Raw genomic sequence first — 14399 nt, 5'->3', positions numbered from 1 at the left:
AAAAACATTTCTCAAAGCATTGATGATCTTACAAGAAAGGAAGGAATTCATTGGCTAGGGACTTCAGATAATGACTATCTAGATGCTGACTATAGTAATGACTATAATGTATTTAAAGAAATTAAAGAAAAACATGAAGATCTGTGCAGGAAACAAAAAATCATGAGGAATAACCAGGAAGATTTGAAAAATAGATCCAACAGAATTTTTAAAAATAAAAGACATATGGTTGGTCCGCGTGTAGTGGTGTTTGCAACTAACTGATCACAACCAGTTACAGATTCCTTTGTTCCTTCTCCACTCCCACTGCTTCACCTGACCATCCTTAAAAGATAAATAAGTAACAAAAATAAAAAATATAAATAACTGAAATTATAAACTGTGGATAAACTTAACAACATATAGATACGGTTTGATAAAGAAACAGTGAACTGGAAGTTAGGTCGAGAATAAATGAACCAAAATGCAGTGCAGAAAGACAAAGACACAGAGACATATTAAAGAGAGCTTGATGTGAACATGACCATTTTCTGTTTGGAGTCCCAGAAGGAGAAGAGAGAGAGAATATTTAAACAGACAACAGCTAAGAATTTTCCAAAAGTAATGAAAGATATCAAGACACATATTCAAAAATTCCAAGAATAAATAAAAAGGAATCTACCAGCAGACACAGCTCAATGAGACCACAGAACACAGAGACAAAGAGAATGTCTCAGAAGCAGCAGGCCAGAGACCGGTTGTCTTCAAGCAATTAACAGTTAGGTAGTTTTCTTCTCATCAGCAACACACAGGACAGAAGGCAGTGGGGAAATACCTTCAACGTGCTAAAGGCAGCTAGCTGTCATCTGAGAATGCTATACTTGAAAATATCCTTTAAGAGTAAGAGAAATAAAGACATTATTTGAAAACAAAACAAACCCTGAGAGTCTGCCACATACAGATCCTCATTAAGGGAAACTTTTAAAAGATGAATTTCAAACAGGAATACAGAGAATCTAGATGGAAGATTTGGGATTAAAGAAGGAATCAAGAACAAAGAAACTGAAAATAAATGTTCCCAGTGTGTTGTTGGGAAAACAGCATAGACTGGTAGTGAGAAATATTCATATCATCTCTTACTATCTGGGAAATCTGAGTCAAGTTCCTTAATCTCTCAGTCTTGATTTTCTCATCTTAAAAATTCACATATAGTGCCGCTTATGCGAGGATTTTGTGAGGAATAAATGAGCAAACACATAAAAAGGCTCCTGGCATAGCTTCTGCATCTGGAAGGTGTAAAATAAATGTGGATTTCTTATTCCTTTGAAAGTTCATGAACAAACAAATAAGACATTGTTAGCAACAAGGAATGACTCTTCTGCTTCATTTCTAAGATAAAATCCTGGGGCTTTTTCACGTGGCATGAATCCGCACTACAGGGCTGACTTTCGGCGGTTATTTTCTTTTCCTCTTTCCTGAGGCATTGTAAACAGGATATTTACGATTTCTTTATCTAAGGAATACTGTATGTGTACACACAAGTCCCAGGGATACAGCCTGGACTCCAGTTTGACTCACAGTTTTAAGATGATTTGTGGCCACTTTTATGGGGTCATAAAATGCGTGCTGGTCCATCTGTGGCGCAAAGTGGCCTGTGCTGCCCAGCTCCTTCCCACAGCCTCGCCAGCGCTCTCCGCGGCTAAGAAAAGCTAACTTAGTCTTCTGGAAGGTCTCCACCCAATTTTCATGTGGCAACAACTTGGGGGAACAGATAACCCACAGCCAGTCTGTCCTTGCTGGCGGCGAGGGAATAAAAAGCACTAATCCTGAAGTTCTAGGACCTGGGGTGGCGTCCTTACTCTGCAATTTACAACTTACACGTCCTCTGATATTGTTTATGAGACAATAATTATATCATAATAGTAGAGCACTTTACAATTTACTAAGTGCCTGCACAGTTACAATTTTATTTAATATGCATAATTGAGTATATAACACTCAGTATTAATACCTTACCGTGTTGCTATAAAGATGTGAAAGCAGAGTCTAGGGCTGCTGTGTAAACGGCAAACAGCTTCATCAACACGAAGGATTACCACCAGGGCCCTACACCTTACCCTGTTATTAGATGCTATTACTGCAGTCCAAGTACCTGGATTTGAATTCTGGTTCTACACTTAGCAGCCGTGTGACCTCAAGCAAGCTGCATAGCCATAAGCCTCAGTTTCCTCACCTCTGAGTTAAGGAAAATAACTGCACTAGCTCCTAGCGCAGGGCTTTGCATACGACAGGCACTCCGTGAAAGGGAGTTTGCGTAAATCTACACCAAGCTGAGTTGACAGGTGTCTGGCCACACATATGTACTCGTGGACACTTGTCTTCCTCCTTCCTTTCTTCTCGGTGGTTGCCTCCGCCCTACACACCCTTGGGCAAATATTTGCAAAGGGAGGACAGAAGCTCCAGATATCAGGACACACCACAGATTATTGTTTCTTGGAAATGACAAAGCCTCATTTTGCCACTCTGCAGGCTGTAATTCCCACTCTGTTTCAGGGGTGTCTCCATGCTGTTTTGGGTGGAAACACGGCACAGGCTCCCGGCTCACTGGACCCCTTCCCACTTCCTCCTGAGAGTCTTGACTTGGCTGGATGGAAAGTTCTGGCCTGTCGGGCAGTGGCTGAGCCTCAATCCCCTAACTGAACCATGCAGTATTGATAAAAGTCATGAGTTGACTATAGAGTTGATCTATAAATGAATCTGTCATAAAAACCTAAGAAGAAAATGGCTCGTTTGGGCCAACCTGATCAATGGACAGAAACCGCTTGGCTGCAAATAATACAGGCAGCCCCCATTTAAGAGGCTCGATCTTCATGCAGGACTTTCACATGTCTACTGTTTAATTCCATGTCTTTAACAATTCTAAGAGACATGAAGGGCAGCTCTTTTATAGAGGAGGCAACCAAAGCCCACAGAGAACAAGTGGTGAACCTGAGCCTAGAACATACTCTTCCAGCCATGCATGTTACGAAGTTGCCTGGCGCAACCTCTCCACCTGAGCCTTCTGACTTGCTCACCTGTCGGCCCGCTTCTTGCTTCTGTGGACCAGGGATAAGAGAACAGCCTCAGGACTCGCATCGCATTGGCATTTGCATTCAGAATGGGACAGGGTAAGAGGACACAAGACACGACTTAGTCACTCAACTTGTGCCCTGGCCCCAGGAGCACGCATCAGGCTCAGTCAGCTTGGAGGTCACAGGCTAACTGCACCAGCAGTGGAGCAGGCGCATTTGTCCTCCGACAAGGGCAAGACAGCCAGCTGGCACAGTAAGTGTGCTGGTCAACATCTCCTCCAAAGTACCTCTAGGATGACCCTGCCCCAGGAACTTCATGGGCTACAAGAGCCCTTGTGGGGCTTGGGTTGAACGCACAGGGAGACTGGAGCAGAGAGGGTAGGACCAGGCCAAGGACATGGCCAAACCGTGAACTGCTGCCTTTGGCCCTATAACCAGGGCTGGGAAGAAATCAGGCAGCAGCCATGACATAAGTCAATGGCGGGCCTATTGTTAAAAGAGTTACCATCTGGGCTTCTCCTCCCATTCTGTTTTGATTGGCTTTTCCTGGTGGATAACTTTGTTAAGAAGAGATTGAGTCTCTTTAGGTGGTCACGTGTGTTTCCGCCTTGTAGCTCCACAGCACCTTTTGCATGGTTCTGAACACCATCTCCATCCTAATGCAACATGGTCCACATCATACACACCCAAATCCAGGCTGATTCCAGAAACCTTCTGGAGCACGTGCACAGGCAGGGCCAGCTGTGCTGGATTTTACACAAGGACACCTCTGTCTAGGAAGGATCAGAGAATCCAGAATTGAATCCTGGCTCCCTGCTGGGAGAAGTCTCACATCCTTTTAGATTATAGACTGCGTCAGTGAAGGCTGGTGGGAGGAGGGCATGCCCCTTAGAAATACAGGGCTAAGGCATACTTTACAGCCTGGGCAGAATCTCATTGGTTTGGTTTTCATGCAGAGTAGTCCTCAGACTGTCTATTAAGATGGACTGAAGGATCCTTATGGAATATTCCTACCAGGACTTCCTGCACCACCTACCTGTTGAATTCTACCTTCCTCAACTGAAACTCAGCTCAGTTCCCACCCTACTTAGTTAAGCCCTCTCCAAAGCCCAGTTTCTTTCTAGAGCATAAACAGCCTGTCCCAGCCCCTTGGCACAAGTCACATATGCTGTCTAGGTGGCCGGCTCTCTTTGCCTTGTGTGTGGTTGAAAGAAGTATTGTCTCCTTTGTTCTTCCTCCCAGTACAATGCACTGCACACAGCAGGTGCTCAATAAGTATCTATTGATCTGTTTTGTTTTTGTTTTCTTGGCATTAACATTCAGTAAAACCACATCAATGTAACCCCCAAAGTGTCAGAAAATTCAAATGTGGTGTGTATTATAAACTGACTGTTATTCAGTACAAATTAGAACTTTTCATTCCATTTCTGATTCCAGTAATAGGGCTTGTGTGTTAAAAAAATACTTTTGGTTTGCAATGTGTGATTACATAATGGAAGCCTAGTAATTTTTCTCTTTCCATTAACACTTATTTTACTTTTCAGTTCCTTTTTGTGTGTTTGTTTCTGATTCCAGCTGTGGTTCAATGTATTAAAATTTCATTCCTTACAAAGAACTTCTATATTAGACTTTTTAACTGGCCTTTCCCATCCCTGCATTTCTGGATGGCCTATGCCATCCAGAAGCAGCTCACCTAGCATGGAGCCAGGGGAGCCAGTTCCCATTTTCCAGATATTAACACAGCTCTGTTGTCCAGCCGACCCCACGATCCAAGAAGTCACCCTGTGCAGGGAGCCAGTCTGGTGCAGGGGGACCAGCAGCCTGGGTGAGGCACCCACAATACAGACGTCTATACCAGGACTAGACGTGTGAACCCATCAAGAGGGCCAAATTGTTGAACCTCTCTGAATCTCAGTTTCCTCATCTGTAAAATGGGGGCACTAAGACCCAGATTAGAAATAGTGCCTGGCACATGGAAGGCACTCAATAAATTATCGTATTATTAAGCATGGGGCCGCTGTGAAAGTCTGTTGGGTGCCTTGCTGCTTCCCCAGCTGACTTTACTCCCAGAGTTAAGCCACATCTATGAAGTCAGAACCTTGAGCCCCAAGCAAAGCTGAACCCTAAAAATCTTGAGTACTGGGAGACATTGCAGGGGCACGCAGTTCACTGCAGTGGTAATGACAAGCCATAGGAAATGCACCAGTGGACACATCACAGAAGATATAGATGGTGGAAGAAACAGGAAATGCATTCAGCAGTACCTGTAGCCAGAACAACCACGGCCTAGGAACCAGTGCCTGTGCCCGAGTACATGCATCAAGCTGCAGTGACATACCAAGAGGGAACAGAAAAGCAAAAGCGATCATGATCAAGAACAAGAACTGACATGGAGACCAAGCCCTGCTGGCCAGAGAAAATACACCAACTCTGCCTCAGGAGGGACCATGGTCAGAGCTAAACCCACACTTTCATAGTATGTGTGTAATTAGTTGAAAAGCTTAATTTAGCAGTTTGGGAAATTCCATTAGCAGTTTATCTATGGTATGTAATTAAGCTATTTTCCAGCAAATCCTTTTCGGCTAAAGGCTTCAGTTAAAAATCCTAATGGAACATGGTTCACACAGTACATGCCCAAATCCATGCAGACTCTAGAAGCCTTCTAGAGTAGACACTGATGTGCCCAGGCAGGTTAGCTGCGCCTGACTCTGCACAAAGGCACCCCTAGATGGAGGAGGGAGGGTCTGGGAGTCCAGATGGGAAACCTAGCTCTGAAATGACAGGGCCTTGGGTCCGATACTCACACCTGTGATGCTTGGTCTCCTTGTCTGGGAAGCACGGGTGACAAAAACTACCTCTGAGACCTTGGGAGAAACGTAGGGGACCCTGTACACAGTGCTTTGCCCACAGGAGGGCAGTCTCACAGAAGCTCTTGAGTGAAGCAGAAAATTAGAGAAGACAGAAAGTAACCAGAAATGGCAGCAGAGAGGTCACCCTAGTGGAGAGGATGTCAGATGGCAAGGCCACTGTGTGGAGAGGGAAACTGAGGCAGTTTATTGCCGTAGGACTCCTTGGAGCCAAGGCTAGAACCAAACTTTCTCAGTCTGAGAAGATGGAAAAATTCACACTGTGAATGTACTTCATGCCACTGAACTGTAATGCTTAAAAGTTGTTAAAATGGTACATTTTACGTTACATATATTTTATCACAAAAAATAGAAACAAAAAACAAAACCCCCTAAATCTAACACTCAGCCCAGCGGAGACACCAAAACAAAACTAACATAAAGGGGGCCGGGCCGGCCTCCCTGAGGGACGCTGCAGGAAGGCCGCACCCACGCACCGGGGGCCACCCCAGGCCTCGCCGTACGGTCTTAATCCAGGACGTCTGTTCAACCCAAGTCCCCAGAGGCTTGAAAACCAAAAAGCCACCACAGGCCAAGCCACCACGGAAAGACCCAGAGGTTCTATGCTGAACCATTTTTCTTTCCTGCTGGTATCTCCCTGAGAGTAACTTCTGACCAGAACTCAGAAGATGCCGTCCACAGAAATGAGACTCCAAGAGCCCCATCCCTCCCCACCCTGCCCGCACGCAGTCCTCCGCTGGGGGCGGTGGTGCTGCTGCCTTGCGCAGAAAACCCTCCTCTTGGAAAGAAGGCCTCTCAAGTTTCAGTGCTGCTCAGGTGATATTTCTATCCGCCTTGGCAGACCACCTCCTCCTTCCCCACAGAAACACAAAACCCGGCTACCCCCCGGGAGGAGTCTCTCTGGCCAGTGTCTCCAATCCCCTTCCCCCTGACCTCCTGACCGCGTTCGCATCCCCAGAAGGGCATGCCAACCTGGCGCAGCCATGCCGAGGGGCCAAGGGCTGTCTCTGTGCCTCGGGGGCCTGTGGCTCTGTCTCCTGCCCGGCCACACTTCCAGGTCCAGCTCCAGCCCCACCTCCTCTGCAAAGCCACTAGAGATGTGCTTTACTCACTTTCCCATAAACACTAACGTCATATCTTCTCAGATCACCCTCTGCTACAGGCTTAAATGTTGTCACCCCCAAATTCATATGTGGAAGCCCTAACCCTCCTCAAGGTGATGGTGTTTGGAAGCAGGGCCTTGAAGTTCAGGCTTAGAGGAGGGCGGGAGGGTGGGGCCCTCGTGATGGGATTGAGAGCTTTGCTTGCACTCCCCCCCTCCTGTACTCTGTGCCAAATGAGGACAGCAAGAAGGTGGCTGTCTCGAAAGCCAGGAGAGAACCTTCACCAACCAAACTGGTACTGTGATCTTAGACTCCAGCCCCAGGGCCGTGAGAAAACACCTGTTGTTTGAGCCACCCGTCCATGGCGTTCTGTTCTGGCAGCTGGAGCGGACGAAGGCAGCCCAAGGGCTGTGCACGCCTGCTGCAGGCCACCCTTCGCTTCCTGGACCAGACCTCCTGCAGGACCGTTGCTGGTGAGGCGGCACTCAGCAGCATTTGGCGAGAGACTTCGCCCCTGCCTCCTGGGACATTCCAGTCTGAGACGAGCACACTGAGAAGGACCAAGGGGGAGAGTACACTCTGACAATGGAACTCAGCAGCAAGCTCTCAAAATAGGCAAACCCACCCCAACTGGTGGGTCATGCGAGCCTTGACCATGTGCCTTCCCACAGCCCCAGCTCACCCGAGATGCACCGCAGGGAACTCCTGTCTTCTCGTTTCAATGAAGAGAAAAGAAACTCAGGTTTGAGGGCTAATCCTGAGGGCACATGCCTGCTTAAGGTCAGAACTGGGCCCTGGATAAGCGTTCAGAGGAGGCAAGCTGTAGAAGAGTTGAGGACATGGCCCTGGAGTGCGGCTGCCTGGGTTCAAATCCCAGGTCAGCCTCTTGTGAGCTGTATGACCTTGAAAAAGTAACCTTGGCTTCCTCATCTGTAAAAGGAGAGAATGAGGATAGCGCTGCCTATCCCATCGGCCGTTGCAAGGATTGAATGAGTTCATTCCTGCCCAGCCCTGGGCCGTGCCTGGTGCATTTCTGTGCATCAAACTCAAGGTACAGGGGAAGAAGCCACTGGCATTTTGTATTGGGTCAAGGTGGGGTGCAGGCAGTTGGTCTCCCTCCCACATCAGCACCCATCCGACCCTCCATCTCAGCATGTGAGCGTGTATGGCTACGTGGGGTAGACAAAGTGGCAAACTCCATCCACTTGCTGGAACTCCGGCCGGCTGCAAAACCTGGAGCTCAATGCTGAGCAATCTCGAAAGTAAATAAAGTGAAAATAAACCAATAGCCCAGGTAATAGGAGATTTTCCTCTTGTCTGCACTGGTAATTGGGCCATTGCAGCCAACCTCCCACTTCCCCTGGTGCTGCTGAGAGTTAAAAAGGGAGTGAAGGAAGCTGCCTGGCACAAACGCAGGTGCAGGTCCGGGAGGAGGGCAGCCACACCTGCTGGTCCCTGTGTGTCTTGGCACACCTACAGTACGTGCGCTAAGTCTCACCTTCTCACCTCTCCTCTAACTAAGGCTGGAAGGGCACAGAGTTCCACACACCAGCGCTACACTAGGAGCACAGGGCTCGGTGCTAGCCGATCCTGCCTCACTGCCTGACCTCCTTTGGGTGAGGCACCATTTCCACCTTCCTGTAAGTTTTCAGGCCCAGCCTCACAGCGTTCCAGGCCCAGGTAGGGCAGCTCTGTTACATGGGTGAGGGATCTTCCACACAGACGTGGTGGGGACAGAGGCCCTTGGGATATGAGCCACATGGGACGCTGCCTGTTCCTACCTCCCTGCTCCTCCTAGAGACACCTGGGACATCACCCAGAGTCAGGCTCCACCTGCCACTGAGCCTGCTGCCCCTGTAAATGTCTCCCCGGGGCCAGCCGGACCCAGGGTGTGTCAATAAACAGGTGAGGGAAGAAAGTGTCCCACTGGAATTCTAAGAAAGGTGGGGTTGGGAGCCGAAACGCATTAACAAGGGGGGGGTGCACTGTCTCTCTCGCAGAAGAGAATTCTAAACTCCTCAAGTTGCAAGAGCCCCTGAGCGTACGATGGCACCTTCTAGATGCCCAGGCAGATGAGTTCTTCAGGAACCCATTTCTAACACTGAATTTCAAGAGGTCTTCCTGTATCCAACCCGGCCCTCGGTGACCTAGTCTGAAAGGGCAGGGCAGTTCCAAGCCGCGATGGACTGGCATTCCAGACCTGGTGCCAGCCCCAGCCATTCCGCGCGAGTATCCTCGCAGGGGACGCCCTGCTGGTGGCTTCCTGCCCGTTGCCTCGGCCTCGGGTGCAGACTCATTTTATTTTCTAGATTTTTCTTTCTTTCTTCTTCTTGTTTTTTGCAGACTTGTTTCTGTCGTCCAGATGAAGCCATGCAAAACTGCCCAGCTAGAGCAGCTAGGAAGGGGAGACAAAGACGCGAAGGTCACTGTGCTGAGTCCTGCAAGGGGAAGGGGACTCTCCCTGCATTGCCCCTGCTGGCAAGAATGCAGCCAGCAGGCACCAAGCTGCAGGTGTGGCTGAGACAGCCCCACCGCCTGGGTCAGCCCTGCCTCTGCCGCTGTGCACCTGTGGGTGGGACACTTCGCTCTCTTCCCCAGGGATGTCTCTACAGAACTGAATGGCAGTGCCTGCTCGATGGGGCTGTGGGGAGGCGCACACAAGCAGACGCCCGCATGGCCCTGCACCATGCAGCGCTCACCGAGCACTGGCTGCCATGCGGATGGCCAGACTGCCCCGGACAGGCTGGCCGATGCCTGCTGCCCCCTTCATTGTCAACACCCCTTTCACGCTCGCAAGTGTCCGGTTGGAGGATATATTACAATATAAGGCTGACTAGCTTTGTCATTCTGCGTCTACCTGGTGGTCTCCCTGCTTCAGGCTGCCTCCCTGAGTGCAGGGAGCCAGGTCCCCAGAGTGCAGGTCCCCAGAGACAGCTCTGCCCATACCACCGAGGGGTCCGTGCCATGAACTCAGTTTCCTCTTTCCCTCTTGCTCTTTGCTTTGCGTCTCCTCCGTTCGCGTCTCCCACAGCCACCCCTCCTTTCCCGCATCTTCCCTGCCGCGCCCCACGCTCTGCTGACGCGCTCGGCACCTTTGGCTTCACGGGGGCTCCCTGGAACTCTGTCCTTGGACGGGACACTTCCTAGCTCTCTACCTAAACTGTGCCTTATCACATTTCCCTTAGAGAAAAGGAAACAATTTGAGAAGTCAAGGAAATGACCGACAGATGGATGAGTAGAAACAATCACTGTCGTGTGTGTGTGTGTGTGTGTGCTGTGTTGCATAAAGGGGTATAAAGAGCGTACCAGTTTGAGACAGTTCACTCAATGCGAGAACCTGTCTATAAAACTGCCCCCAGCGCCCTTTTATGGGACAGCCGAGAAGCTCCTCCCCAGGACAGCTGCCTCACTGGGTGTCAGTGGAGAAAGCAAAACCTGAGAGTCAGGAGCCGAGGGCCTGAACCCATTTCTGCCACTCACTACTGGTTGCAACTGACAAACGATGGCAATTTTCAGAGACTCAGTTTCCCTATCAGCAAAATAAGGCAGACTTGTCCTAGAACACCCTGATTCTGTGACATTGTAAGAGGCCCCAGACTTGCTCCTAGGATCTTGAATTCTGCAATATTCTGCAGGCAGACTTCTTAGCTCTTTTACGTGGGAAACATAGGAGGGAACCAGGGCCTGGGCAAATACGATAACCTGAACTAATTCTCACCAGGGTGTCATGGCAAAGGCCTCTGTGCATCGCAAGAGAATACACACGGCTCTGTGTGGAAGAGAAGCAAGGCAGCGATGTGAACTCCGTGACTGACCCACCAGGCCCTGGGAGTCCCCACCAGACCTCCCGCAGCCCCCTTCCCCAGCTGCCTTGCCAGTCCCCAGGTCGCCTGCAGGCCCGGCCCTCCTTCCCCATGACAGGCTCTGCAAACTGTCATGACATGGAGCCACAAGGCAGAGTGGATAGCTACCATGGCCCTGTCCCAGTGCTGTGGCATGCCCTCTGTGGGCTCACCACAGGCTGGTGCATCTCCAGTCACCTGCCAGCCAAGCACTGGGACCAAGTCTCCATCATCACTCTCTCCTCTGCTCTGGTCCCTGACATTCAGTTACCAGGTTGGATCTATCTATCCCATGTTTCCCTGGGTTCAAATCCCTGTCCTGCCACTTATTTGCTGCGTGACCTTGGACAAGTTGCTTATCCTCTCTGACTCTTAGTTTCCTCCTCTACAAAATGAGGACAGTAATAACAATCTTCTCATAAGGTTGTCAGGAGGATTAAATGGGCTCATATGTGAAAATCCACTACCCCAGGCCCTGACACATAGCAGATAACGTCTCCTCCACCCCACGCCTTTCAGCAGCGTCTCCAGCAGTGCTCCTCCTCTCCATTCCCACCAGCCCTGCTCTGCCCCACGCGGTCACCGCAGCGTCTCCTTCCCAGGTTCTCCTCCTGACGCCTCCTCCGCTGTGGCGCATCCCACATACTGCTGAGACGACAAGTTCTTCTGAACCCAGCTCCAAAACACCACTTCCCTTCTCAGAAACCATCGATGTATCACCAGGCCTAACAATAAAGTCCAGGGTCCCTAGCCCGACACTCGAGGCCTTCGGCCATCCCATCCCAGCCAACACTCCTCTCGGTGCCACCCACTGTGTCTGTCCCTGCTCCGCAGGCACAGCCTACCGCCAGGGCGTTGCTCACATGACCTCTCCCTGAATGCCCAGACCCAGCCTCCGGCTCAGGGCCGGCCTCAGTGCCACGTCCAGGACGCCTCGCCGACCCATTCCTTCCAGAAGGAACCTCCCTTCTCCACACCTGCTCTACACTCATCACGGCTGAGAGGTGAAGGGACCTCAGAGGTCATTTATCATTAAAAATATGCATAAAGTAGCTCTTGTGGGTAAATACTACCCTATGAGGTCATGCATGTCAATTTCACCTGAAAAGGGGCATGAACCCCGGATCTCCCAACTAAAATTCCAATTCTACAAGGAGCAGCAAGCTGCCCTGGTGCATGCTGGTTTCTTCCAGAGACAAGGAACTCACCACCTCATGAGTTAGGTCCTTCCTCCTGGTCTCTGGCCACCCTGGGGCTCCCACCACGGGGGCCTTGCTGCCCTCTGCAGTCACACAGGGCTACTTCATCTGGGACTCCTGGCATCCTCCCAGAGCCAAGCAGGGAAGGTTCCCAACAAGTACGGCATGTATAAGCGAACAGGCACGCGGATTCGGAGGCCCTTCTCACGTGCGAGGGTGGACACACTGTCCGGGTGCGTGCATGTTCTCCCTCTCACACGCGCGCACACGCACGCGCACCCGGGAGAGCAGCACACGGCTGCTGAGCCACCCAGCCAGGCCCCAGCACACACGGAGAGGAAGCCAAGCCCCAGGAGCCGCCCATTTCCTGACCTCCTTCCTTTGCGCGGGAAGGTTCTCTTCCTCTTTGTCTTTCTGACTCTGTCTTTCTCAGTTTTGTCTGCACACTGGCAAGAGTCCTGCACTGCCCTGGCACGCGCAGCACGGGTTCTAGCAGCACTGACCTGCCAAGCAGGAGTTTTGGTTTCTAGACCTGTGACCTTCGCCTCTCTGTGCCTCGGTTTCCTCATCTGTGAAATGAAGAGGCTGGGTGTGGCTAGAGGGTCCCTGAGCCCCTTCCTGATCAAAGCCCTGGGGTTTTCAGACGCCCTCCAGTTCCCCGCAGGGCTCTGGGGTTAACCGGGCGAGGGCGCACCGCCGGCCAGGCTGGGGCCCGGCCCAGCTCCAGCGCGCTCTCGCTGGAACTCCCGGGCACACACGCTCACACTCGCCGCCCAGCAGCAGGCAGGAAGCGCCCGCCCGGCGCCCGGCACAAGGGGCAGGGGGGCCCGCGGCAGCCTTCCTCCACGTTACCTGGGCGTCGCCTTCCCTCGGACGTCCCGCCTCCCGGCTCGCTGTCGGGCGCTCTCCCCGCCCCGCGCCCTGCGGGGCCAGCCCCCAGCGGCGCCCTCCGGATCTGCCCGAGCCGCGCGCCGCGTGGTGGGGTCCGGCCGTCCGACGCGACTGGAGACTGCCGGGGAGCCCGCGCGGAGAGGGCGGGGCCGCCGCCGCCCAGCCCGCCTGACCGGTCAGGCTCCTCGCGCCCTCTGCTCCCGTCGCCCTCGGCCCCTTGCCCGGATTCCCGGGTGTTCCAGTGTTCGCGGGTTCCGAAGGCGGCGCCAGGCGGGGGCCCCGCTGGCCCCCTGGAGGCGGAGGGCGGCCAGGGGTGCACCCCTGAAAACAGCAACAGCCAGGCTCCACTCACCTGTTACCTCGGGGGCCAGAAACTAACGGGGATTGTGCTCTTGATACTTTTTTTACTTTCTTCTATATATTCTGCTGCAGGCACAAATGCTTGTATAATTTTTAAAAATCCAATACATATTTATTAATAAAGCATAAATAAATCTTCAAAGGCCTCCCAGGGAGTTCAGGCTACAGAATAAGCTCTCAGTCTCCCTGCGCTCTTGCTGGCCACAGCTAAAGTGCAGCCTCGCCCCTTCTCCCGCTAAAGCACGTGCATTCACACCCCTGCTCTGCGCACAGAGGCTGCTGCCAAACGCCAGCCGTTCGTGGTGGCTGCTAGGAGCTCTTTCTCTGCCTGGAACGTCCCTCCTCTTTCATTCTGCCTGCTGAAATTCTGCTCAGACATCTGGGCCCTCTGAAATGTCACCTTCTTAGGAGCCTTCCCCAGACACTGCCCCATCAGAATGACCCAGTCCTTTCTTGGTGAGCACACCATCCTGTGTCAGCCCCCAAGGTCTGCGGGCTGGTGGCTTGCCCTTCTCTCAGCCCTGTGTGAGGAAAGGGGGACCTTTCATTATCAGAATACAAGAAGTGTGGAAGGCACCTCAGAGGTGATCTGATGTGAAGCCCACCCACCCCCAGTTTACAGAGGAGAAAACTCAGGCCAGAGAGTTCAAGTCACAGGCATTAGACGCACCTACCGTTGCTACTGTTGTTAAATCAGTACAACCTTGCAGGTGTAAATCACCTTTCACTTCTACAGCAATTCCACGTTGTGTTTCTCACTTGCCCCTCACAGTCTCATGAGGATTTAGAAATCAGTGGCTAAGTGCACAGTCTGGAGGCCAAAGACTCAAGTTTGAATCTTGGTGCTCCAACTTGTCAGCTATAGCCTTGGCATGTTGCTGAACCTTTCTTCATTGGTGAAATGTGGAGAGTAACAGTTCCCGCATCACAGAGTTGTTCTAGGATAGAAATAAGTGTGTATCTTTAAAGGGCTTATAACAGTAGCTGGTGCATTGAAAATGCCAGTGTGTTTGCTCTTATTGATATTTTTGGTTTTAATCATACCATTTCACAGGTGGAGTAATTGAGGCTTGGGAAGGCTGAGGCT

General features: G+C 51.3%; 1 protein-coding gene across 1 annotated transcript in view; it reads right to left on the bottom strand.

The window, feature by feature from the left end:
- CRACR2A (calcium release activated channel regulator 2A) overlaps positions 1–12687 on the bottom strand; it is a 130628-nt gene extending 117941 nt beyond the window's left edge. The window contains exon 1 of the mRNA XM_076007758.1: positions 12071–12687. Within this exon, the coding sequence (XP_075863873.1) occupies positions 12071–12078 (8 nt within the window). The 5' untranslated portion in view covers positions 12079–12687. The remainder of the gene's footprint in view (positions 1–12070) is intronic.
- Positions 12688–14399: the final 1712 nt, after the last annotated feature.

Source organism: Microcebus murinus, chromosome 10, assembly GCF_040939455.1.
Source record: "Microcebus murinus isolate Inina chromosome 10, M.murinus_Inina_mat1.0, whole genome shotgun sequence".
Lineage (NCBI taxonomy): Eukaryota > Metazoa > Chordata > Mammalia > Primates > Cheirogaleidae > Microcebus > Microcebus murinus.
Note: the sequence above shows the minus strand (reverse complement) of the source record. Positions and strands in the feature narration are given on the sequence as shown.